Source organism: Pundamilia nyererei, unplaced genomic scaffold (genome assembly GCF_000239375.1).
Source record: "Pundamilia nyererei isolate P.nyererei 1_Seehausen unplaced genomic scaffold, PunNye1.0 scaffold00070, whole genome shotgun sequence".
NCBI lineage: Eukaryota > Metazoa > Chordata > Actinopteri > Cichliformes > Cichlidae > Pundamilia > Pundamilia nyererei.
In genome coordinates this window covers 2,154,005-2,179,140 of record NW_005187471.1, presented here as the reverse complement: position 1 = coordinate 2,179,140, position 25,136 = coordinate 2,154,005, and the positions used below count along the sequence as shown (strand labels likewise).

The following is a 25,136-nucleotide window of genomic DNA, read 5'->3' as shown; positions in this document are numbered from 1 at the left end:
TAAGGCTAGCCTGTCTTAGGAAGTGAAAACTCATTTTATGTGCTATAACAAGTAAAAAAAAGGTAACACAATCCACATTGTGTCTGTTTTTAGTGTGGAAATAAATCAGGCTAACATTTTAAGTGTCCTGTGCTTCACAGATATAGCCAGATTCTTAATTAATTGCTTTATTAGTTACAACATTATTTTATTCACATTCATGACTCTATACTGGTTTTCCACATCTGCTGACAAACAATTCCCAGATCTAATGGGCCTACATGAAGCACATTTATTACCCCAGTACATTTTTTCTTGACTTTAGTAATTTTGAACCTGCCACACATGTATCCCTTCCAGAGATGGGCAGTAACGAGTTACTGTAATCTGATTACTTTTTTCAAGTAACGAGTAAAGTAAGGGATTACTATTGCAAAAACGGTAATTAGATTACCGTTACTTTCCCGTAGGAACGCTGCGTTACTGCATTACTAAAACCCTGATTTTCTTGCAAGTGTAAAACTTCTTTTTACAGTGAAAAAAACCACCTAAACTTCCAAGCAAGCACCGGGAGTGCGCTACCACGTAATGGGAAACTCACGGATTCTTCCACTGACCGCTGCGGCTCACCTGCACCGGGGCAAACCTCTGCCTACGCCACTTCTGCTTTACAGGTGAAAATAGAGCAACAGGACCGCTAGTCTTTGATGTTATTTATTTTCTGCTGTGTTTTACTTGCATCTATTTGAAAGACTGAGTGTAAACACAAAAAAATAAAAAATAAATTATGTGCTGGAATGTGCAGAAAATAGGTTTAAATGTTAAACAAATTTCTTCCAGTCAGAGAATGGTGCATATAATTTAATTTTTGCTTGATGCATAAAGTTAAAAGATTAAAACTAATAAAACAAGTTTTAAAAAAAAGACTTTTCCATTTTATTACCTTTTGTATGATGGATTATGCAGAAAAAGTGGGCTGAAAGATCTATTGCTTTATTACCTATTCAGGTTGTAAATCGTGTTTTTAAAAAGTAACTAAGTAATTAATTACTTTTGAAAATAAGTAATCAGTAAAGTAACGGGAATACTTTTGGGGGGAAGTAATCAGTAATTAGTTACTGATTACTTTTTTCAAGTAACTTGACCAACACTGATCCCTTCATCTAGATTCAAGACTTTGAAGACATGCTCTCTACTTTTAAGATTACGCTTAAATCTTTCCTTTCTGATCAAGCTTATAGTTAGGGCTGGTTCAGCCTGAACATCTCGCCATTAAAGGCTCGGGCTTGTGGAGGGGCTTCCTAAATGCACCGAGCATTTCTTCCCCAGGTGTTTATACACCACTGCAGCATGTCATTAATGTTAATTTTCATGCCACAGTCGATTTTTGTCTCATCTCTCTGTGTGTGCCCTTTTTCTCTTTCCTTTCTGCCCCAGACAGTTGCAGCAGATGGCTTCCCCCTCCCTGAGCCTGGTTCTGCTCAACGTTTCTTCCCATTAGAAGTTTCTAAACTGTAAGGAGTTTTTTTTTTCCAATCTCAAAAATTACTTAGATAATACCCCATGAGCCAGCACTGATAGTTTGAGTTTTCCACTCAGAGATTCTACGCTAAGACATAAAGTGCCTTAAAGTGACCGTTGTTTCATAAATGAAATGCCAAATAAATATCCATAGAAAAAAAATAAAAATTAAACAGCACCAATTGTTAATGCTCAAATCTTTATTATAAGCAAATGCAAGTCATTTTGGATTAAAAGTAAAAACTGCTCTAGGAATCAAACCATCTTTAAGGATTGTCAAAAAACAAAAATATGACTCTGTACGCGTTTCTAGAGACTTGACCTGGTAAAGAATATTATAACCTGTTATAACAATAAATCCAAACAAATCTAAAAGCTATAAAAGCTAAGACTAAATCCCTTTTATTTATACATTCATCTTGATGATTTGGTTGTAGAGATTTATTCCAAGTCTGCATTACTGTTCTTTTAATCAGAGTACAAATGCTAAGCAGCTGCAAATCTGCCAGCCACTGCAGTCTGCAAAACTATCTGTTCAAATGTTTAGAAACCATGAAAATAAATAAACAAACCAGTTTTAATCTATGTAAACACTTTATTGGGACAAATATAAAAATAAAAAATGTAATAAGACAAATTGTTACTTCATATTGAAACAACGTATCAGACACATTTTGGCTCCCCAGAGCTGGAAGAAACAAAGAAAGATTTTTTTTTAGTGCTGTCATTAATTCTCCATTTCTGGAAATTTACTTTTGATAGATAATTCATCTGTGAGTTGCTGTTAATAATACATAAAAAAAAGAAGCATTTATCAAAAAGAGACCTTTATGTATTAAACGTACCGATTGCCGTATCACTTGACAGCTTTTAAGCCTCGTCAATCTCGTCCTTGGCACTGGTTTCATCCTTGTATCCTGAAGAAAAAAAAAAAAAGTCAAGATAAACTAAACTAGCAAAGGACCTTTCAGTCATTTCAGTAACACTAACTAGCAGTCTACTAACCTGATTCCACACTTTCTGCCAAGGCACCATCTCTGGCCACTCCTTTCCAGTATTTGTGCATTTGTTTGTTCACATTCACTCCCTCACACTCAATTTTAACGTGATACTGAGGAACAGTGATGTCCGAGTGGTCTCCGATGCTGATTACTGTCAGTCTGAGTGGTTTATTAATCACAAGGTTGAAAAAGTCATCATAAACTGTGTCATCCCAAGACTCCTCAGACTCCTTAAATCCATTTAAGCAGCACAAAAAGGCCTGAGGAGCCTTCTCCAACAGAGTCTGAGGCAGTGATCTTATATCACCGATGTCAACTTGAGACTCATTTCCATAGTCAATGAACACAACATGCAGTGAAGTTTCAGCGTTCTCAATAACCTGGGCTCTGTACCATTGGTTGTCATCGGAATACAGAGCGAGGCATGGACTGCCTGGACCAGGAGTCTCGGGGAACAGTTTTTGCTGTGTCTCTCCTGCTTCCTGAGCAAGCTGCGACACTTTGCAGAGGTCCTCTGTGTTGGCATATTGACACCAGAAGAAATGTGGTCCCACAATACAAGATGCATATACCATCTCTGTATCGTTGGGGGAAAGTCGCGGCTCTTTGTACATGCATTTAAAAACATTTTCTTCTGCAACGCAAATTTGTTTCACATCAGGTTCAGTCTGACCACCCTGTGGGAGGTTTTCTGTTTGATGGCTTTCAGCATCAACACACTCTTCTGTAACCGGATTCCAGTATTTCTGCATTAGTGTGTTCACAGCCACTCCTTCACACTCAATTTCAACATGATACTGAGGAACACCAACCTCTGAGTGGTTTCCTATGCTGATTACTCTGAGATTAAGTGGTTTATTAATCAAAAGAGTGTAAAAGTCATCGTAAACTGAGTCATTCCAGGAGCCCTCGGACTCCTTAAATCCATTTAAGCAGCACAAAAAGGCCTGAGGAGCCTTTTCCAGCAGAGGCTGGGATAATGATCTGATGTTCCTGATGTCAATCTCGGACTCGCTTCCACAGTCAATGAACAAAACATGCAGTGTGCTGTCCGCTTTCTCAATTACTTGGGCTCTGTACCATTGGTTGTCACTGGAATATAGAGCGAGGCATGGACTCCCTGGATGAGGAGTCTCATGGAGCATCGTGTCCTTCTGTGCCTCTCCGGCTTCCTGAACAAGCTGTGACACTTCACGGAGACCTTCTGTGTTGGCATACTGGCACCAGAAGTAAAAGGGATCCCCAATGCAAGAAGCATATACAGTCTCTGCATCGATTTGGGAAAGCTGTGGCTCTTTGTACATGCAAAGATTGTCATTTCCTTTGGGAGCATCAAAATGAGTTGTGTTGTTCTCAGTTTGAATGCCTTGGGAGAAACTTTCTGCTTGATCAGTCTGGTTCTCTGAATTTTCTCCTGACAGTGATTTCCTGTTTTCCTGCACTAAGCTACTGATGAACATCTTAACACATTCAATATTCACTGCATATTGAGGAACCGCCATCTCTGAATACTTTTCCTTATTAATGACTGTCAATTTGAGCGGCTTATCAACCACAAGATTGTAGAAGTCATCATACACGTCATCATCCCAGGAGCCTTCACACTCAAAGCCATCTAGAAAGCAAAGAAATGCCTGAGGAGGAATCTCCAGCAGATGCTGGGGTATTGACCTCACATCTTTAATGCTAACTTCAGACTCATTTCCATAGTCAATAAATAGAACATCGAGAGTACTGTTAGTCTTTTGAATTACTTGAGCTCTGTACCACTGGTTGTCACTGGAAAAGAGAGCAAGGCATGGACTTCCAGGCACCAGTACCTCAGGAAAAACTGCATCTTGAATTTGCCCAGTTTCCTGAGCAAGCTTTGATATCATGTTTAGATCTTCAGTGTTGTACTGACACCAGAAATAATGTGGTCCAACAATGCAGGAAGCGTACACGTCCTCAATCCGTTTTTGAGAAATATTTGGCCAATTGTACATGCAGATGGTCAAGTTTTTCTCAAGGCAAGAATTGGAGTGCTGTGTGTCTGAGTCACTGTGGCAAATCTGAACAGAAGTCTCTGCCACAGTTTTGTCTTCAAGAGTGACAAGCATTATGGGTTTTGTTCCTTCATCCAAAACCGTTGCATGCTCAATCCGTGGTGAAGCGACATTAGCTGTGGATTTTGAACTCCCCTTTAAATCATCTGCAGCAGACATCCTATCGTTACCATGGACTCCATTTTGTCCTGCTGTCTCCACCAATACTGATTCTTGTGCTGAACAGCCTTTGTTCAAGCTGTTAAAGTGGTGCTGGTCAGTCTGCTGATTGACATCGGTCATTTTGTTTTGTTTAGTTTTAGCCATCCTCTCTCTGACTTTCATATTCACACTCACTGAGCCATCATACAGTTCAACAATTAGCTTTCCATTTTCCACTTTTGCCACGGAAATGGTGAAACTACGGCCAACAGCACGATCTGCAAACCACTGGTTGACCTCCTGGGGTAATTCTGCAGGGACATCAAACAGTCCGAGGGGAATAGCCTGCACTGGAAATGACCTGGCCACGCTCGCTTCAGTGGGAAAGGGACAGATATCAGTTTCACTGACTACAAGAGTATCCCCATAGTCCACAAAGTGCACTTTGTGCTTTGGAGTCATTTCTACTACTTGACCTCTGTACCACTCATTATCAGTGTACCTCGCAAAGCACAAGCTATTGAGTCCAAGAGTCTGATCTGAGCGCTGTGGCTCGCTAAGGAGTTGTGCAACACTTTCCATCAATTTGTCAAACAATTTGGCATTCCTGTCCAGTTGGCAGTAGAAGTGATTGACAGTCTCTGAAGACGTTATCCACACATTTTCTTTACCACCCACCTCAATATTATATGTGGAGTAATTGTACACATCAGATGTGACTTGTGGAGGAGATTGCAGATGTGCCTCAGACTGTGCACATATCTTATCCAGAAGCTCGCGTGCACTACCAGATGCAGTCTGAATGTCTACCATATTAAGCAGCAGACCTTCTTCATCAGATTCCACTGCCTTTACAACACATTTCAAACTATTGTCTGTCGACGCACTTAAATCCACAAACTTGTGAAACTCTGCTAAGGCATCGCTATTCCAAGTAGTGGTAACAGGATAAGTAGGACTCTTCAGACTGAATAAGCAACATGGGAAAGCCTGAGTACTTAGCTGCAAGAAAGCTGGATCAATGGGGTGCACATCTTGCAGAGGGACCTTTTGAATTTGACCATAGTCTATAAATCTCACGTCTACAACAGGTGAATTGCTATTAGCAACGATCCTTGCTCTGTACCACATGTTATCATCTGGATTACGGGCAACGCAGATGGACTGAATAAGTGGCTGAGAGCGGGCGGATGAATAGTGATTTTGCAGATCTTGCATAAGGCATCTGAGGGAGTCCTCATTTTCTGTTATTTGACACCAGAACTTCTGTAGGCTTTCAATGCAAGACACCTTTACAGTGACACTACTTCCTACAGTGAATGCACTGTCATGACAAGCACTTTGCAACTCAGAGCAGAAACTTGATGCAGTATTCCCATTGCAATCTACTGCAGGTTCAGAGCTTGCTTTTGTATAAATGTCACCGTTACAAGAAGGAGATGCACACTCTTGTCCACCATTGACCGTTTTGTTTTTGGAGCTTGGCGCAGTTCCCTCCGGTATACCATCAGGAATGACATGGACTTTGTTCTGTAAATTCATGCATTGTTCATCTTCAAGTAAACTGAGAATGGATGAGTTAAGAGATTCATTCTGGACAATTAAATCCTGCTCAAGCTTAGAGAGGGGAATAAAGTCTGCCTTCTCCAGAAAAGAACTGTTGACACAGGTAGCATTAGCTGCATAGAGTGTAACATTATAAACATCTTGAGTCGCATCATAGTGGTCAAACGTCACCACCACAGTCTTGTTCAGCAGGAGTGATTTCAAAAAATCTGTCTGCACTGCAGTCCACTCTCTGCCATTTTCTTTTATTCCATTTAGAGAACAACGATATGTGATAACTGGCATTCTCAGGAATTTGCCAGCCAGTGGCCTGATGTCTTCAACAGGCACCAAGTCATTTTTTCCTTCATCCACATGAAAAACTTTTACAGCACCATCACAGGTCTCAATGTTTTGCTTTAGTAATGAGCGGTACCATCTGCCATCTGTCCCTTTAGCAGCACATGGATCCCCACAGCTCTGCGGAAGTTCCTCTCCAAAACTGGAGCTCTCTTCATAGTGTTGATGGATCTGTTCAGACAATATCTTCACTGCTTTTGAAAGAATAACAAGCTGGCAAAAAACATTTTCTGGATCAATTACCTCAGTCACATAAACCGTTTCCAAAATGTCAGTAAGCAGCTCTGGGTAAAAGTATTGGTTATGTTTAGCAAATTGGCTGCTAACATTCAGGCTCTGTTCCTGTGTTACATCAAAGGCCTCAGAAGACTCATCATTGGGCAAATTTAGACATTTCAGTACAATATTTTTAAATTCCTCCACTGGGATCTTCTTTGCAACTCTAGACTTGCACATGTGCTTTGAAACAACTGGTATGTCAAGGAGAATTGTCCTATCCGGCATCAGTACATATTGAACGAGTCCCCTAAACTTCTTCCCAGGCAGAGACATCAAAAACTTTGTAGCTCTATGAGGGAAATTTTTCTCAAGGGACAAGATATTTGCAAGTATGCAACATTCGATTTCAGGAGGCAGGAGAAAGCTGTCATTTTGAGCCCATGCTAAAACTGCACTTGCGGCAATGTGGGGCTGCCCCTGATCAATTAGAAAAAGACTGTATGTTTGACTTTCAATCGATACGATCCGAGCTCTGTGCCAGGTTTCGTTGATGCAGACCAGACAGAGATCCCCTGGTTTCCCTTCTAATCCAGAAAACTTCCTGTGAGGAGTCTGAATTTCCTCTCTCATCTGCTCGTAAATGTGTTTCTTCTCATCATCCATGTTTACCCATAATTCCACAAGACCACAGTTGGGTTTCAGGTTCACCCTCGTGATGAGAACAGAGATTTCTGTTCCTGGTGCTGGAAGCCCAGGAATTGAACACATCGTGAAGCTTAGACATCAAATATATCTGCAAAATAGTAAAGACAAATGTGTTACGACTTAAGAAAAAAAACAAAACTTCAGTCCATTATTTTTTTTAAAGGCACCTAAATTGTACTAAACTGTAGTGTGGCCTAGGTTACTACCACTCTGCATTTAATGATAGCAGCCCCTCCCCGAGCCTGGTTATGGTGGAAGGTTCTTCTTCCCATTGTTGCCAAGTGCTTGTTCACAGGCGGTCATCTGATTGTTGGGGTTTTCTCTGTATTATTGTAGGATCTTAAACTCCCAATATAAATAACTGGAAAGGCGATGCTATTGTGAGTTCAACGGCATACAGATTTGAATTATATTCAGTTTTATACAAATAAGACTGAACTGACTTCACAACTGCTGCAACGCCACGTACTGTGGGATCGATATAGTTCCTTATTTTTAAAATGCAACTTTTACATTTTGGTGATGGTGCATGCATTTTTGTGTTATAGTCATCTATGTCAGAACTGTTAGCAGAGAAACAAAGTAACACTTTGCATAATTTCCATGAGATAGCAATTTTTGTTATTTTCTAACCATTAACCAACCAAAACGTATATAATCTGACCTGACTTTGCAGTAATTTCTAATGTAACTGGAAAAGTTGTTAAACACACCAGATGATTATTTGGCCACATGTGCATTCAACTATTTTACTTATGCATTTATCTCATTGCTTATTCTTATAAGAAGAGGATTATTATTCAGGTCTGTATGTCTTGGGCTGCAGAGGAGTCTCGGGTTTCTTAAAAACATTCACTTGTTGGACTGTTAACCGCTCACTTAACTGACAACAGCAGATGAACAAAAACAAATATGATGATAGAGAGAAACAAATTTGTGCCATTTAAACCACTCAAAAAAAATGCAGCAGCTGTTTGAGTTCTTTTTGACCTACTGTGATCTACTAACAAGTAATGTGCAATTTAATCTAACTTCAATCAGGCCACAGAATTGCAGTGAGACTGGTGGTGTTCATTTACAAAACAAACAAGCTATATGGTAAATGGCCTGTATTTATATAGAGCTTTACTTAGTCCCTAAGGACCCCAAAGCGCTAACAACCAGTCATCCACCCATTCACACACACATTCACACACTAGTGATGGCAAGCTACATTGTAGCCACAGCCACCCTGGGGCGCACTGACAGAGGTGAGGCTGCCGAACACTGGCGCCACCAGTCATACACAGGACTTAATGACCCATCTCATTATTAGCACATTAAAAACTACACATAAAGACAGCTCAGGCAGCCTGATGAGGAGAGACACACTCAGGATCAGGTGAGAAAGCAGATCATTTAAATTTCACAACACTGGCATTCGGTGCCATCTACTGTCCATCTGCAGAACATGCCAACATTTTTAAAAGATATAACTTTAAGTTTATTCAGGTGAAAGATGTCTATCCAGGTATGCTTTTCCTGCACTGGCACTGTGTTTGGGGTCATTGTCATGCTTAAAAATAAAGCTGCTGCCAATCAGACGCAGATGGTGTTGTATTGTGGATCAAAATCTGATGCTAAGAGACCACCAGCACCACTGGCTGAAATGCAGCTTTAACATGTTTTACAGATGGCTGTAGACACTCACTGTTGTACCTCTCTCTCCGGACCTCCTTTGTACAACCACTGGAACCAAAAATGTCAAACTTGGATTCCTCACTCTTTTCTTAACGCTTAGAAGTGTAACCTTCACTGTTTGTCTGCTGTTGATAGTTTTAGGCCTGAAACGTTTTTGGCCACCACAAACATCTTTTAACAAATACTGCAGACTTTGCATAGATATGCTAAGTTTTCGGGGAATAGGTCTTTGGGAATCACCTTGTTGGTGCAAAAATAAACAGTCTACTAGCCTCAAGTGCCTAAAGATACAATTCAGTATTGGTTATTTACTAAGCTGTCTATGATGTGTCACCAACACTGATTCAAAGCTTGAGTTACGGGACTATTTTTAATGCTTGAATGACTCATAGATCAAGAAAAAAAAGAAAAGAAAACATGAGGTGACCAAAGAAAACGTTTGAAAAACCTTCAGAAAGTCTGAAGATAAATTGCTCAGGTCTGTTTTTTTTCCTGGCGTATTGCAAGCAAAATAAAATTAAGGGTAGTTTAAGACTTTTGTCACCAAAAGTGCCCGTCGCTTCACAGTTTAGTTTGCGTTCTTTTTCACATGTGTTACACGGATCTTCAGCTTAAATTTTTTTTTCTCACCACGTCTGCTGCAGGCAACACGTCTCATCTTGTTCCTGTCGTTAAACTGAACTGGAATCCGGTAGGAGGAGGACATGGGGGCGTGCACTCACGCCTTTTAAAGGCTTCGATGAGCCATGACACAAAATCCTCCCGGAGATCAATGTGTTTGCATTTTTGTTGTTGTTTTCTTTTCGTTTTTTTAATAAAATTAAATAAAATATAGAGTCTAACTCCACATGCAGCACAGTTTAAAGCCCGGTCCCTCCCTCCACTTCCTCTCTCCCTCCCCCGGCTTTTCTATTTTCAGCCAAAACAAAAACAAAACGGGAAAAACTGTTACATTTGTTTTGAACGCGCGCGCGCGCGCACACGGCCACGCACGCACACAGGTGGGTGCCGAGCAATGATGCCGAGCCAATCACGCTGCACGCTTCGTGTTCCGTGTTTAGAACCGAAATCACACCCACAACTGTCACGGCAGCGGCTCGTTTTCCACGCAGTCACACCGTACGACCAGGAAGTCGTAAAGCGACGCACACTCTTCCCGTGATCATAATATTTTTGAAGGCTTCCCACGAGATCGAGCGATGGTAGGCGACTTCTAACAAGGTGCTATATTGTTCGTGATCCACGAGAGCTGAGCTCTAGCGGAGGTCTGCAGGGGGGGTTGTGAGACAAAGAGCTGGACTTTGGTGTGCACTTTTGGAAACTGTTTTCTCACTGAGCTCAGAGGCTCTTACATGTTGGTGCAGCTGGCATAGCAGATCCAGCTCATTGTGACCTATAGATGCAGCGTAGCTCGGCTTGCTGGTGCCTGTAGTTATGTAGAGTTGCATGTGGAAGCAAAACGCTTAGCTACATGTTGCACTGCTGATCATCTATTTGTATCGCCGCTGAATCTGCTAGTTTAGGTGGCGGCTTCCTGACTTCAAGTCAAAATGCATATTTCTTTATTTTTACATGCTGACTCTATGAGAAATTAGTTTTCACCACTGTGTAAGCTTCTCTATACATTTTTGGTGCTGTCTCTAAACTGCTGCATGTCTCGCTGACGTATTTACACTTCTGATTGCAAATTTAAACAAGGAACTACTACTAATACTGATGGCTTATTTAGGGCGTTTGCAGGTGGACACACTTATTAATAGAAGCATTAAAATCTGCCCAGTTTAATAGATTAAGACTGAACGAGAAAAGTTGTTCTGGTTGTGCATTAGTAGAATTAAAAACGTATCAGTTTGCAAAATGAGTGAAAGTTTCATTTAAGCTGACAGTGCTGAGCTATAGGGGGAGTTAAAAATAATGGTGTCTCATTTGCTTTGTCATGTTAACTCTGTTGACAGTGATCTGTTCTAAAATGAGTAAGAGAAAAGGCAAAGTGATCACTGAAGCAACAACTTTCAAGAGCCGCAAAGTCGCAGCTGCAAGTATCGAACATACGCCAGATGATGCAAACCCAAGTCATCAGGGGATCTGTTCCAAGGCCTTCGCTCAGTTTTCTACAGTGAGTATTTCGCCCTAACATTAAAACCCACACAAAGTTTTGTCTTTGCTCCTCCCGGCTCGTTAAAGGTTAAATATCGTTTTCTGCTTGTGTTCTTAGGGTGACATTGGACTCATTGAAAGCATCACTCTGAAGAATTTCATGTGCCATCATTCTTTTGGTCCGTTCCAGTTTGGGCCAAACGTGAATTTCATAGTTGGTCACAATGGAAGTAAGAGCTTTCCCTTCACTTGATTGTACCTGGATGTTGTCATGTCTGACATGTGATTTTAATTGGGTATAGCTTTATTTTCCCTATAGAAACACTTGCTGGCCACTTTATTAGCTACAGCATGCTAGTTTGGGGTTGGACCTCCTCTCACCTTTGGTCCATGTTGACATGATAGCATCACACAGTTGCTGCAGGTCCATGATATGAATCTCTCATTACACCACATTCCAAAGGTGGATTGTACAAGCTATTTGAGTACCTCGAACTCACCGTCATGCTCAAGAAACCCAACTGAGAGGATTTGGGATTTTTGTCATCCTGTGTTATCTTGCTGGAAGCAGCTTTCTGAAGATGAGTACACTGTGGTCATACAAGGATCGGCATGGTTAGCGACAAAACTCGGGTTGGCTGAGGTGTTTAAACAATGCTCAGTTAAGCAAAGTGTGCCAAAAAAAGTAGTCCCCACAACATTACACCACCAAGAGCCTGAATTCAAATTTTGATGCTACCATCCAGCCTTGGTTTCCTGTTCTCAGCTGACCCAGTCTGGTCTTCTGCTACTGTAAGTTTCAAGGCTTACCATGCTCTGCATTTAGAGATGTGTTTCTGCACGCCGTGGTTGTAACAAGTGGTTATTTGAGTTATTGTTGCCTTAAGCAGTGCAGTTATTCTTCTCTGACCTCTGACATCAACGCGAGGACTGCCGCTCGCTCGATATTTCTCTAGTAAACTCTAGAGATGATTGTGTGGGGAAAGTCCCAGTAGATGAACAGCTTCTCAAATACTCACATCAACAACTATGTTACATTCATGTTGCACTTAAATCACCTTTCTTCCCCACTCTGATGCTTGGTTTGAAATTTAGCAGATCATCTCGACCATCTCTGCATTGCGTTAATGATGAACAGTCGTACTCAACAAATCGAGTTTGTTTTTAAAAGGATATAACAGACTTCTAATATATCAGGAAGGAATAGCATCTTTAGACTTCAGGCCTAAATCCAGAACAAAGCCTTGTCACCCTTTGTGGATTAACAAAACAGAGTGAATGAACAACACCCAATTTTGTTATCTACACAAGAACATTTGATCCATCCCTCTCCAGCTTTGTTATTTTGTCACTTAACGCCACACAAACTCCCCTGTAAAACATTTTAAACATTTAGATTTCTTTCACTGGAAAAAATACTTTGCAGGATTTACAAGATTATCATTTATTGCTCACTTGGCTGAATCATTTTAGGTGAAGTATCAGCTTTTATAAGGAACTGTTTAATGCTGAGCTCACTGAAAATTTGTTTATTCAAAGATGGCTCCCTGATTTATTTATTTATTTTCTTTTTTTTCAGTCGATGCATCATTTACAATCATTTGCATAGTTTTCTAGCACTGCCGAGCGCCGCATGTCTGTAAGATGCTTTACATGCACCGATTTAATTTGTTGTCTTGTAACTGCTTTATCCCTCAGGTGGAAAAAGCGCTATCCTGACCGCTTTGATTGTAGGCCTCGGGGGAAAGGCCACTGTGACGAACAGAGGAATGTCGCTGAAAGACTTTGTGAAGACCAATGAAAAGTAAGTAATAGATCCTAATATCGTCCCTCAGTAATAAATCGTGTGTCTTTATTTTAGTGTTAAAAATGCTTCAGATTTCTTTACTAGCAAATGTCACTAAAACAATGTTAAAAATACACTCTGGTTTCTAGTACTGCAGATATAACAGTAAAGCTGAGAAACAGAGGGCCAGATGCTTACAAAAAGGATGTTTACGGCGACAGTATCACCATTGAACATCGGCTCTCGAGTGATGGATGCCGGACCTGCAGGCTGAAAAGCAAATCAGGTGACTTTCCACAGATGCTGTGACTGGAAAACTTTCTGTGAGTCGGTCCAAGTCTTGTGAAACCTTCTGGAAATCTTAGATTAACCAGACACAGTTGGGAGTGGAGACCAAACACTTCAGCCACACTGTCACCTCCTAATACTGTATACATTCTTTACTCTCAGTCTGGAATTTTCTCTATAAACTTGTATATATTTTATTTGCATGGCACTGCTTTCAGCCGCTGGTTTTCCTATGTTGTAAATGTCATTTTATAAATAAAAGGAACTTAAAGTGCATGTGCCAGTATGCATGTTCACTCTTGTACCTGACCATTTTCAGAAGAATGTTCTTCTGTATGTTAAGCCACTAACATTATTATAACACTATTATTACATTCTCACACAAAATCACAGAATTTATTCACGTTTCTTCTGTTGAATCTACCCAAATATTTACCAAAGTAACCAAGTTTAACAGGCATAAATTAGTATTTATGCACCAACAAGATTGACAAAGAGCTATTAGCTAAAAACCTGTCACAGTGAAGTGAGTGTAGACAGTGAGTGTCTACAGCCTGGAAAACACACTGGAGGCTCCGTCGTGTTTTGGGCTAGATATCGGCCAGTGGTGTAGGAGATCTTGTCCAAATTTAAGGAATTATGAACACAGTACAGTACCATCTTATTATTTTCCAATGAGTGGCATGTAAGTTATAACTTCTTTTAAAGGGCAACAGAGGTTCAAACCACTTTACTTGCATTTTATCTCTTTTAGGACATCTCGTCTCAAACAAAAAGGAGGAATTAACGGGCATTTTGGACCACTTTAACATCCAGGTACTTGCTACTTTTTAAATTTTTTTCCTGTAGATGCCCCGAGGTTGTACTGCTTCCGGCACAATCATACACATTAAAAGACTTAACAGGATATTTGCTTGTGTATTCCAGCTGGATAACCCAGTATCCATTCTCAGCCAAGAAATGAGCAAGCAGTTCCTGCATTCGAAAAGTGAAACAGACAAGTATAAGGTAGCGTAACGCCACGTTCGCTAAAAGCGTTAAGATTTAAAGGTTACACCTGCAATGAAGCTCACTTTGATAAGTGCTTTCTTTTCTGCTTTTTTTCGTTTGTAGTTCTTCATGAAAGCAACTCTGCTCGAGCAGATGAAGAGAGATTACATCCACATTAAACACACTAAAATGGTCACGCGGGAGCAGGTTGAGAGGCAAGAGGAGGTACGGCATTCCTCACACAAACCGCTGAACGTTGATGTTGCACATCAAGCGAGATTATAAAGCAAATACACGTTGGAGAAATGTTATTTACATTGTTTATTTCTGGCTAAACACTGACAGTTTTAAAAGCATCTTCTTCTTTGGGGTTTCTCTTGATTTTCTGCCTTTTATTTGGGAATCCTAATTGTATCCAGTTGCAGCTTATATGTTTATCTATGAGTAGCGTTTGATTTTTACATAAATCAAACATATTTTAAAATGCTTTTGTGTCCAGTGTCTCAAGGACCTGAAGCAAGAGTTCCTGCAGAAGAAGGAACGATATGAAAATGTTGCATCCTTCAGTGACATGAAGGTTGTTTTAGAGAATCTGAAGAAGGCGATGGTATGGTGTTTGGTAAGACTTGATCTTGAGGCTTGAACGCAACATTTGCTGGTTGGATAGAGCTTGCAATTTTTAATAAATGTGTTTTTTTTTATCTCTTTCAGGTGAGTGAGAAGGAGCAGCTCTTAAAGCAGTTGAAGGAAGACATTGAAAAGGAAGAAAATAATTACAAACCCAAGGATAACCTTCAGCTCTGTCAGGTGAGTCACAAGTGTTTCTTTTCTGTTAAATATACAACCCTATTTATAAATGTCAGACCACTTCAGACCTTCATCTCTGCATAAACTCAAAGTCCTTCCTTCACATAATGCATGGTTGTGTTTACAGTAGATATCCTGAGGTTGTGGGGTGGAGTGGCTCTATCCTGCTGGTAATTATTTTCAGGCATTGTCTTTAAAAACCTGTTTCTGTCTCTCTCATCTTCAGACGAAGATCATACAGCTAGAGAAGAAGCTTCAATGCATCAAAAGCAAAATTGACACTCTGAGAGAAGAGCAAGAGTCTCTATCAGAGGACAATGTTAAGTTGAAAGAACAAGTGAAGATCATTAGCAAAGCACACAAGGACCAGGAGGTAGTCGCTGACAAACGGCGCTGTGTTAATCTGCACATTTATTTATTTACTGTATGCATAGAGAAATATTTGACGTCATGTTAATGTCACAATCTTTTCCAATAGGTCGTTTATTTTCGAGCTCTAAACAAGCTGAAACAGTCGGAACAAGAGCAAAACCTTCTCCAGGAGAAGCTTAACAAGGCAAAAGCAAGGTAGGGGAGTAAGAGTTGATGTTAATACAGCTGATGTATTTGTTTTCAATTTTTTTTTTTTTTACTCTGTTTCAGTAAGAGTCTGAACAGTGAGGGAGACTCGGAATACACGAAACGGCAGAAGAGTTTAAGTAATCTGAAAGAGCAGCTTGCAGAGCTCGAGAATAAGTGCACGCACCTGAATCAAGACATCAAGAACAAACATCAGGCGCTTCTCAAAGGGAAGGAAGAACTGGACAAGCTGAGGTATAACAAAGTAAATCAGCTCTGGTGTAAACATATTGTCAGGGAAGTGAAAGTTTATGATCTTGCTCTCTTTGTATTTACCAGACTGGAGGAAAGGAACGTACAGGCTTCATACGAGTCCAAACTAAAGAGGAAGAATCAGCTGCTCGCCAGTCGATCGAACAAACTAAAGCGCTTTGGAGACCAGGTGCCTGACATGATGAGTGCAATTAGCGAGGCTTATGCCACGGGACGCTTCCTCAAGAGACCTGTTGGTCCAATAGGTAACACTCATTTTCAGGTTTTTTTTGGGGTTTTTTTTTTTGGATAAAAATATTTTCAGACTTGTTTTGTTTGACTTTTCAGTTCAATACGATCTGCTTGTTAACGTTCTTGATGAGAAGATTGATAAAACTCTAATGTTTGCGTACTAAATTAAAAACAAGCGCCAATAACCAGTTTGACTAGAACAGAGACTGAAAACTGGAAACAGGAAGAAGTGAGTCATCTGTCAGCTATCACATCTAAAGCTCTCTGATCAAGAAAACGTGCCCTGTTAGCGTCATTGCCTCACAGCAACGAGGTCCTGCATTCCTTAGACAACTTGTAGCGAGGTAGAGCCATTCACTAGTAGTCATAATACAGTGCAGGGGTCGTTTTTCTGTGCTTGAAAGCATGACTGAAGAAAAGTCATGGATAGTGTGCTCGATTATCTCTGTATGGCAAGTCACAAGCACACAACAGTGGCAGTACAGATAACAAGTTGGAAACTCTGACTTCAGACTTTAAATGGAGCACATCACAAAGACAGGGAGTTGCCCCACATGGTTTAAAAAGCATCTTATTTTCCTTGACATCAAATGTGAAACGAGTCCTGCTTCTCTCTTCTTCACAAGTGTTGACATTTTGTTGCTTTTTCATGAGAAACTGAGAGCGCGAGAACTTGTACGTTTCCCCTGGGCAGATCAAATCTGACCTAACTGCACAAGGAGATTACTTCTGATTGGATCACTCCCCAACTTGTCCCACCTTTCTGAACAACTTAGTTTGTTCTGATTGATCCGTCCATTTTCATCTCATTTTATTGGCGGACAAAAGCGTCAATACATTTCATCATAGTTTTTCACTATCGTGCATTGGTTTTTGTCATGTTTTCATCTTGACGCTAACTAAGCTAACGAGTTTCTAGCTGCAGCTGCGTATTTACTGTACAGACACATGTCTAATGTTCTTTTCTTTCACGCAAAAAAGCAAACGCTGTACCTTTTTTTTTTTTTTTTTCTTTTTTTATAAACATCTTTAACATTTAAATAATTCAAAGCTTTCTACTTTTGATATATTGCTGACAGTCTGTGTTTATTCCCAGGGGCATGTATCAGTTTAAAGGATCCCTCGTTAGCTGTGGCTGTGGAGTGCTGTCTGCGGAGCTTCGTGAAGGCGTTCTGTTGCGACAACTACAAAGACGAGGCGGTCCTCCAGGAGCTGATGACTCGCTTTTATCCAAAGGGCAACAGGCCACAGATTATCGTCAGCCCCTTCTCTGATAAACTGTACAACATTCATGGAAGGTCGGCATTATGTGAGATTTTCTTTTCTTTTTCTTATTACGTTTTTCTGAAACTTTTGGTTTTTTTTAAAGCATGTTTTGTTTTCACTCTGTGCTGTTTCACAGGAAAGCATATCATCCGGAGTACCCATCGGTAATGGACATAATCACAGCAACAAGCCCAGTGATTATCAACTGTCTGATTGATATGCGAGGGATAGAATCAATCCTTATAATCAAAGTAAGTGTCTTACTAAGACCTGCTTATGCCTGGATATTGCCTAGAGTGGTGCTCTAGGATTGATGTTGCATTTTGTTGTTGTTGTTGTTTGATCTCAGGAAAAAGATAAAGCGAGGAGGGTCATGCAGCACTGCCGTCCACCTAAAAACTGCCGTGAAGCCTTCACTGTTGAGGGGGATCAGGTGTATCCAAACCGTTATTACACGTCTGATTTCAGCATGGCAAGATATCTCGGTGGGGACACTGAGACTGAAATAAGGTAACCACTGGAAACTATTCAAGGTTTGAGTGACTGTCTTTCACATTTACACCCAGTTGAATGCTCAAACTGGATCTTTATGTCACATGGAAATGACAGTAGTATAAATTGTGCCTGAGTACAGCCCCCCCCCCAAAAAAAACAAACAAACAAACAAACAAACAAGCAAACAAACCCAATTTCATGTGACTTCATAGATGTGGTATGTTATGTTTGTGGTATCCTGTCTGTTCCAGTATGCTGGACTCAGACCTGGAGAATTACCAGGCTCAGCTGTCCAGGTTTCAGCTCCAAGTAAACTCTGTCACCGAAGACATTGTGAATATGGAGAGCAATCTTAACAACACCATCCTGACCATGAAGACAACACTGGTCAGTAAAAAGATACACCTGAAGCTGTTTGGGTTTCCTTTCATTTTCTGCATTTGCAGTCTGTCTCCTCGTTTTGTGGTTTCTGGCTTCCAATTAAAGCAGCAAGCTAAAGAGCTGACAAGTGAATTCAGTGTTAGGGCTGAATATGTTGGTTACTGATTTTCTGGAGTCAAATGTGAACCAAAGCATATTTTTAAAGGGGTTATATGCTAAAAAAAAAGTAGTTTCTTAGTGTTCCAGCCTCAGTAGCTTTGACACAGTAACATCTGCTGTAATATTTACACCTCTGATGAAATCTCACAAGTGTTAGCTTTATTTTGATGCCAGGATTGTTTACACAGAGTTTGTAATTGCTGAGAAATACAATATTCAGTTTGGGCATGTCATTTTCGAGCAGGAAGCTCAGAAAGCCTCTGGAGGCATGAACAGGTAAAAAGATTGTGGCTTTTTACTCCCCTCACTAAAAATCAAGTTAGCATCCCTTTCAGTTTTACAGTGATTTACTAATGTACCTTGCTAACCAAGATAGTTGCTCAGTGTTAGCATTGGGCGTGTTTAGTATAAAAAAAAAAAACAACCTCAAGATGGTGACAACAGAAAAACCAGTCTTGCAAACAGTAATCCATAAGCTATCCATCTTTTATGTAAAGTCTATGTTCCAGTTGCTGTTTAATGCTGGCAAATCAGTGCTGAGCAGTGTGATTAATGTGATTTTTAATTAACATTAGATTACATTTATTTTCTCTTCGTTGCAGGCTTCTGTGAATCATGTCAAAGCAGCAATAACTGATCTGGTGACTGCTAGTGAGGAGCAAATTAATGACATCAGCTCACTGGTGATACATACTTCAGTTTTTATTTTTATCTGTTGCGTAATAAACTAAACGCTGCCATGAATTATGCAGGTTAAGTGTTTCTGAATGTTTTAAACTGTGCAGGAAGAGGTTGCCCAAGAGAATCAGCAGAAAATCGAGGCAGAGAAGCAAAGTGTTCAAGAAGCAAAGGCAGAACTCGACAAGCAGCGAAAAATGGCCGAAGACTCAGATTCCAAGTACTCATCTGTCAGAGACCGGATTGATCAGCTTCTAGAGGAAATAGAGCCCCTTAAGGTGCAGTAGAGGTTTTACGGTTTCAGGTCTACAACTTGTTGTTTTGTGCAGGCTTCCAAACCTTTGTGCTCTTGATCTACAGGATGAACAGCTGAAACTGGAGACGGAGTGTGCCAAGCATGAACGAAACCTGAAAATCTTAGAAAACAAAGTGAAGGCTCATGATGACAACATTGAAGGCATGAAAAATGAACTTGCCCAAAGAGAAGAGGAGCTACAGGTAGGAAGATTTATTTTTTTTTTCAGCATGATACGGTGTAGTTAAGCTGCAGTTTAGCTATTCACGCCAGCCGGTATTCGGTGAATTCAATCAAAGAAAGTCAGCAGAAGTCTCGTGATGTTACGACAGGAATACGTGGCAAAGGCTATAGAGATCAGTCCTGAACGGCAGCACGTGGTCGGCAACACCAAGAGCATCGACACAGAAATCACTCGACTGAATAAGAAGATCAAAGTGTACGAAAGCGACCACGGCGAGCAGCAGCAGGTGGTCAGGTGAGAAACTGAAGGCTTTCAGCAACAGAGGCAGAAATTATTTTAACAGTTAAAACTCAAAGGTTTATTGAGCTAATTCATCAATCATGTTAGTGCATGTGTAAACTGTATGTATAAAACTGGTGGAATGTAGGTAATCTAATCAGGTACTGTACCTGTGTACAGACTTAAGGTACTTATAATATATATTAACCCCAGTTTCCCCCTAGACCTAAACTGGCACCCCACTCAGCCAAGGATTTTCACCTGAGCTGACTTGTTTTATTAGCTAACCTAAATAGACTATTAGGCATGGTTAAAGTAGACCAGAACCATCCAGAACGATGGTCCAGGAACTTTAATTGAGCCAGCATATCCTCTCAGCACCTTCTTTTTTCCTTCTCATCGGTGTGATGCCTTCATGCTGCAGATGTCAATAAAGTTGTTGTTACTGCAATTGAGTATTTAGCTGCCTGCTCTGTCTGTGCTTACTTGTATTTGCTCAGGATATAAACGGAGTAGCATTTATCGCTGTTGACATTCAAATGTTTCAAACAGCACGAGAAATAAAGACGCTGCGTCTCCCAGGGAGAAAAGAAACATTCACGTGTGAAAAGTTTACTGAATAGAAATGAGAGATGATGAAAGATGTAAGGAAGACACAAGATTAATTACATTTAATACATCATTTCAGGTTAGTTTGCAGCAGTGTGGTGAAGTTTACAGTAAAGCAGCAATGTTGGAGCAGTGCACAGCAGCCTGTGTTGTTCATGGTCAATGTCCGGTTACATCCAGAGTAGCAGACATCAAATTTAAGTTGCTCTGTTATCTTGTTGAGTTCAGATAAATCCAAAAAGAGCAGCAATTGCACATGTTAGCTGATCACAGCCGTATGCAAAGAAAACAAATCTATTGGAGCTTGAAGTACAAGTTTTTATCTTATTTTTAAGTGATTTTTCTTCTCAGTGCTACACCTGACAAATCCACTTTAACCCCTTTTTACACATAAAACAACAGCTGAAAACAACCCAGACGTATGAAACAGGCAACTGTTATGGTTTGCTATTGTTTTCCTTGCCCTTATGCTTCTGCTAATCAAAGATGACTATCATAGATTGCTACATATGAGTCGGGTTGTTGAAGTAAACAATAGACTCCTCGGTCGCCTGCACGCGCTCTCGACCTCCGGTGTTAAAGACCGTAGGCGCACCACCACAGACGCATCGACGTCTGTGACGCACATGGTGCAAAAATAACTCTGCATTAATCGGGTGCAACATTACATTGAATAATTATTGTTATCTAATAATTGTTGTCACCACATTTAAAGGTGGTGTCTTACTTTACATCGAACAGTGTTTTTGTATTCACTATCTTGCCTTTATTTACATATTTATAGAGGGTGCAGTGTTAGAAGCACTTCTGAATGTGTCGTGGGTGTTAATTGTTTTATTGACACCTATGACAAGTGGAACGCTATTGGGATCGAAAACCTAGACCAGGTGGAACTTAGCTGTTGTACTGGATAAAGGAATATATTGGTTTTTTGTAATCAAAATCAACCTTATCATATAGATAATATTTTAGAAAGCTCTGTCTCAACCGGCTGCAACAGTTAAATCCTTCTCAGACACTTATGTATCAGTAATAATATTAATTTAATTATGTATAGTAGTATTACCCTTATAGGACTCATTAGCAAAGTTGATGTGCAGAGCTGTAGCAACTATAGAGATATAAACTTCAAGTAGGAGTAACGGATGGATTCAAGGTGGGGGTTGACAGATGAGACCGGGCAGAAGTCTCTGTGGACTATGATGATAGCAGATGACACTGATCTATAGAGTAAGGAGCAGGAGGAAGAGATCCTGGAAAAGTGGAGGTGTGCTCTGGAGAGAAGAGGAATGGAAGTAAGGAAGCAAGACAGAATACATGTGTGTGTGTGAATTAAATGGTGATGACGCTGGGAGTAAAGGTAGTGAAGGTGGATCTGTTTAAATACCTCGAGATCATCCAAAATGTTTAGTGCACAAACAAGGTAAAGAGGAAAGTGCAGACACAGTGGAGTGGGTGGAGATGAGTGTCAGGGGTGATTTGTGACAGAAGGATGGCAGCAATGGTGAAAGGGAGTGTTTACGGGAGGCCTGCGATCTAGTTTGGAGGGGGTTGCACTATTCAAATGACGGGCGGCAGAGCTGAAAGATGTTAAGATCTTTAATGGGAGCGATCAGGAAATGGACATGACTCATACAGATTTAAAAGCTAACTTAGTTTGCTGTAGACCAACTGTATCTTTTCAAAAACGTATTTACTTAAAGGCTTCTTCAAAGACATCTTCCATCTTCATTCTAACCTATCATTTTCCCTGGATTTCATCTCCCAAGAAATAAAAAGGCGCGCTTCTGCTCACTGAGTTTCAGCTCATCTCCTTCGGACTGTCTCTTCCCCTGTACGGATTAATCAGATCTGCCTGCTGGCCATCACTAAATCATCTCCTGCCCTCATTTTACATGTGCACACTGAAAGCTGAATTGAGAAGAATTTAGGCTATGCCAATTTCTTCCCTCTGACCTCATTAGGGAGTACGCCGAGGCCCTCGCTCTCTACAGAGAGAAAACCAACCAAGTAAGAGATTTGCGGAGGTTCATCGATCGTCTGGATAACATCATGTCAGACAGGCAGAACAGATACAAAATAATGCGTAGGTAAGTAACGATCTTGCACGGTAGAAAAATATAATATAAGGATTCATTGACGTGGGAAAAATTGTACTTTTGGCTAAAACTTTTCTTCTTCTCTTTTTCCTGAAGGTCCCTGTCTGTCAGATGTAAGTTATACTTCAATAACTTCCTAATAAAGATGAACTGCTGTGGATCTATGATTTTTGACCACAACAACGAGACGCTCTCTATCATGGTACGTGCTTATCTCTTTAGTTTGCCAGAAAAGTTTGTTACATTACAGCAAACCAGGAGCACAGTTAATATAAGTAACACTCAAGTTTGTTGGCACTGAAGGTAAAGCCTCCAGGCAGGGAGGAGGATGGTGTGAGTGACATGAGGTCGCTGTCCGGTGGTGAGCGCTCCTTCTCCACTGTTTGTTTCATGCTCTCACTGTGGGAGATCACCGAGTCACCCTTCAGATGCCTCGACGAGTTTGACGTCTACATGGTGAGTGCACAGAAAACACATTAGTCGCATGTAACCAGTAGAAAATGCTTACGGGGTTTGGCTTTTACTCACTTGAGTTAACAGTTCCCTTTCTTTTGCTGCGGCAGGATATGCACAATCGAAGAATCTGTCTGGATCTGCTTCTGGAGTTGTCAGAGCGGCAGCATCTTCGACAATTTATCTTCATTACACCTCTGAACACCAGGTAATGTATTTGTGTGATGTTAGCCTTGATATCCTTTGACGTTTTCTCTGTGGAGGCTGATGTGCGCAAGCAGACCAATTGTAGATTTTTGTTGTTGTTATTGTTCCTGAAATCATTTTATGTCAGTTTGTCAGGTAAGTATTTTTGATTTCACTGTTTTTCAAGATCCTATATTCTTCTTTTTAAACCTCCCGCTATCCATCTTTACCTTTTAATCTCTAAAAATGACCTGTGCTGTGTGAAAAATGATTGACAACTGATCAAAAGGTTCGTATTTTTCAGCAATCTACCCAAGTCGGACCTTATCAAAATCCACCAGCTGCGGGCTCCAGAAAGACACCGGGGTCAAACAGAAGATGAAGATGTTTAAACTGAGCTTCAGTGACATCAGTGGATGAATGTTAATGGGCATTACTGTATACAGTTATAAAAAAACATTTATGAACCCTTTTGAATTACCAGGATGTCTTCATTTAATTGCTCTAAATGTGGTGTGAGCTTCACCTAAGTCCCCAGTGGTATGCTGGCTAGAGTAAACAGGCTATCTCAAGAGCTGTTTACTTTAGCCGGAAAGAGTACGTGTGCTTTTGAATTTATTTTGTGACTTGTAGATCCTCCTCGGGTAGCAACAACTCCCATCAGACACTTCCTGTAGCTGGTCTTGAAACTTGTAGAGTGATGAGGCATTTTGGACCCCTGCTTCCTACAAAATAGTTTCAGTGCATTAACATTTATGGACAAGGCGCAACATCTCACTTGGATTAAGACAGAGACTCTACCTTTATCATTACAAAACCCAGTTTTCTTTATCAGCTGTTCTGTTGTTGGCTTGCTTAGAAGTTCTAGATACAACGCCAGGCTCTGAGGTATCAAAGCAACATCAGTCCATGGTTTTAAAATTAGATCAATAGCAACATATGATATATTACACCGTGCCATTATTCATTTAAGAAAAATGCAGCGCCCGCAGGTCGGCCGCTACATTTCAACTGCAAGACCTACGTGCGCCTGCTCGCCTAATAGCTGAAGCAGCACCCTTCAGGTCTGGACTTTGACTGAGTCATTGCAACACCTTGATATTTTTTTCTTTTTCAGCCATCTGATGTAGATTTGCTGCTGTGCTTGGGATCATTGTCCTATTTTATGGCCCAGTTTGGGCCAAGCTGTCGGACAGATGCCCTCACATTTGACTCTAGAATACTTTGGAATACAGAGGAGTTTGTGGTCGGCGCTGTGGCTGCAAAGCAAGCCCAGGTTATCACCCCTCCGCCACCATGTTTGACATTGTGCTGATATACTGTGTTTGCTTTACACTAAACGTGGCGCAGTGCATTATGGGCAGACATCTCCGTTTTCGTCTTTCGAAGGCATTTCGTCAGATCCATCTTTTTGAACCCAAGCCGTACTGCCATGTTGTTTATAGAGAGAAAGGCTTTCTCCTGGCAACAATTTGAAACAAACCATACTTGTTCAGGCTTTTTCTAATTGTGCTGTCATGAACTTTAACTTTTAACACGCTAACTGAAGCCCGTAGAGTAACGTGCTAACTGAAGCACTTGCTCTGAGCAACGCTCAACGCTCTGGCTCCGGGGTGAATTAAGCACCTTCATCAACCGTTGTTGCGATTTGGCACTACATAAATAAAATTGAATTGAATTTGCTGGGAAGTCCACTACTAGCAAGACTAAGCACTGTGTAAAATGTTTTCCACATTAATCTTTGTCATTACAGCACGGTGTCCTTCAAGTTGTTTGGAAATGGCCTCGTAACCTTTTCCAGATGACCAGCAACAACTGCTTTTCTA

The 25,136-nt window shown here is 40.6% G+C and overlaps 2 protein-coding genes across 6 annotated transcripts; one reads left to right on the top strand and one right to left on the bottom strand.

Annotated features, from left to right (window-relative positions):
- Nucleotides 1-1,463: 1,463 nt before the first annotated feature.
- Nucleotides 1,464-24,424, top strand: smc6 (structural maintenance of chromosomes 6). Of its 5 annotated transcripts, none has more exons than XM_005736676.2 (27): nt 1,464-1,493; nt 11,152-11,312; nt 11,412-11,523; nt 12,992-13,097; nt 13,229-13,365; nt 14,122-14,183; nt 14,295-14,375; nt 14,481-14,582; nt 14,857-14,976; nt 15,069-15,164; nt 15,391-15,537; nt 15,643-15,731; nt 15,807-15,977; nt 16,062-16,240; nt 17,323-17,524; nt 17,629-17,743; nt 17,842-18,002; nt 18,239-18,374; nt 19,130-19,210; nt 19,313-19,483; nt 19,566-19,703; nt 19,833-19,978; nt 22,537-22,662; nt 22,768-22,873; nt 22,975-23,127; nt 23,235-23,332; nt 23,615-24,424. In XM_005736676.2, the coding sequence occupies exons 2-27, from the start codon at nt 11,166-11,168 to the stop codon at nt 23,700-23,702; spliced, it is 3,270 nt and encodes a 1,089-aa protein (XP_005736733.1). In that variant the 5' UTR covers nt 1,464-1,493; nt 11,152-11,165; the 3' UTR covers nt 23,703-24,424. The 5 variants fall into 5 exon arrangements, with proteins under 5 accessions (XP_005736733.1, XP_005736730.1, XP_005736734.1 ...); XM_005736673.2 differs by lacking the exon at nt 1,464-1,493 and adding an exon at nt 10,267-10,398; XM_005736675.2 differs by lacking the exon at nt 1,464-1,493 and adding an exon at nt 10,392-10,417.
- On the bottom strand, nt 2,355-9,888 carry tdrd6b (tudor domain containing 6b). The gene is made up of 3 exons (XM_005736672.2): nt 9,827-9,888; nt 2,506-7,604; nt 2,355-2,417 (listed from the first exon to the last, which is right to left on the bottom strand). Exons 2-3 carry the CDS (start codon nt 7,577-7,579, stop codon nt 2,371-2,373), a joined length of 5,121 nt encoding a protein of 1,706 aa, XP_005736729.1. The 5' UTR covers nt 7,580-7,604; nt 9,827-9,888; the 3' UTR covers nt 2,355-2,370.
- Nucleotides 24,425-25,136: the final 712 nt, after the last annotated feature.

What these genes read in the sequence shown, in the direction of transcription:
- tdrd6b (XM_005736672.2), bottom strand. Translation starts at nt 7,579, where the DNA reads ATGTGTTCAATTCCTGGGCTTCCAGCACCAGGAACAGAAATCTCTGTT. An exon ending in GGCAGAAAGTGTGGAATCAG is followed by an intron (nt 2,418 to 2,505) that starts GTTAGTAGACTG and finishes TTTTTTCTTCAG; the next exon opens with GATACAAGGATGAAACCAGT.
- smc6 (XM_005736676.2), top strand. Translation starts at nt 11,166, where the DNA reads ATGAGTAAGAGAAAAGGCAAAGTGATCACTGAAGCAACAACTTTCAAG. An exon ending in ATAACCTTCAGCTCTGTCAG is followed by an intron (nt 15,165 to 15,390) that starts GTGAGTCACAAG and finishes TCTCATCTTCAG; the next exon opens with ACGAAGATCATACAGCTAGA. An exon ending in GAAGAACTGGACAAGCTGAG is followed by an intron (nt 15,978 to 16,061) that starts GTATAACAAAGT and finishes TGTATTTACCAG; the next exon opens with ACTGGAGGAAAGGAACGTAC.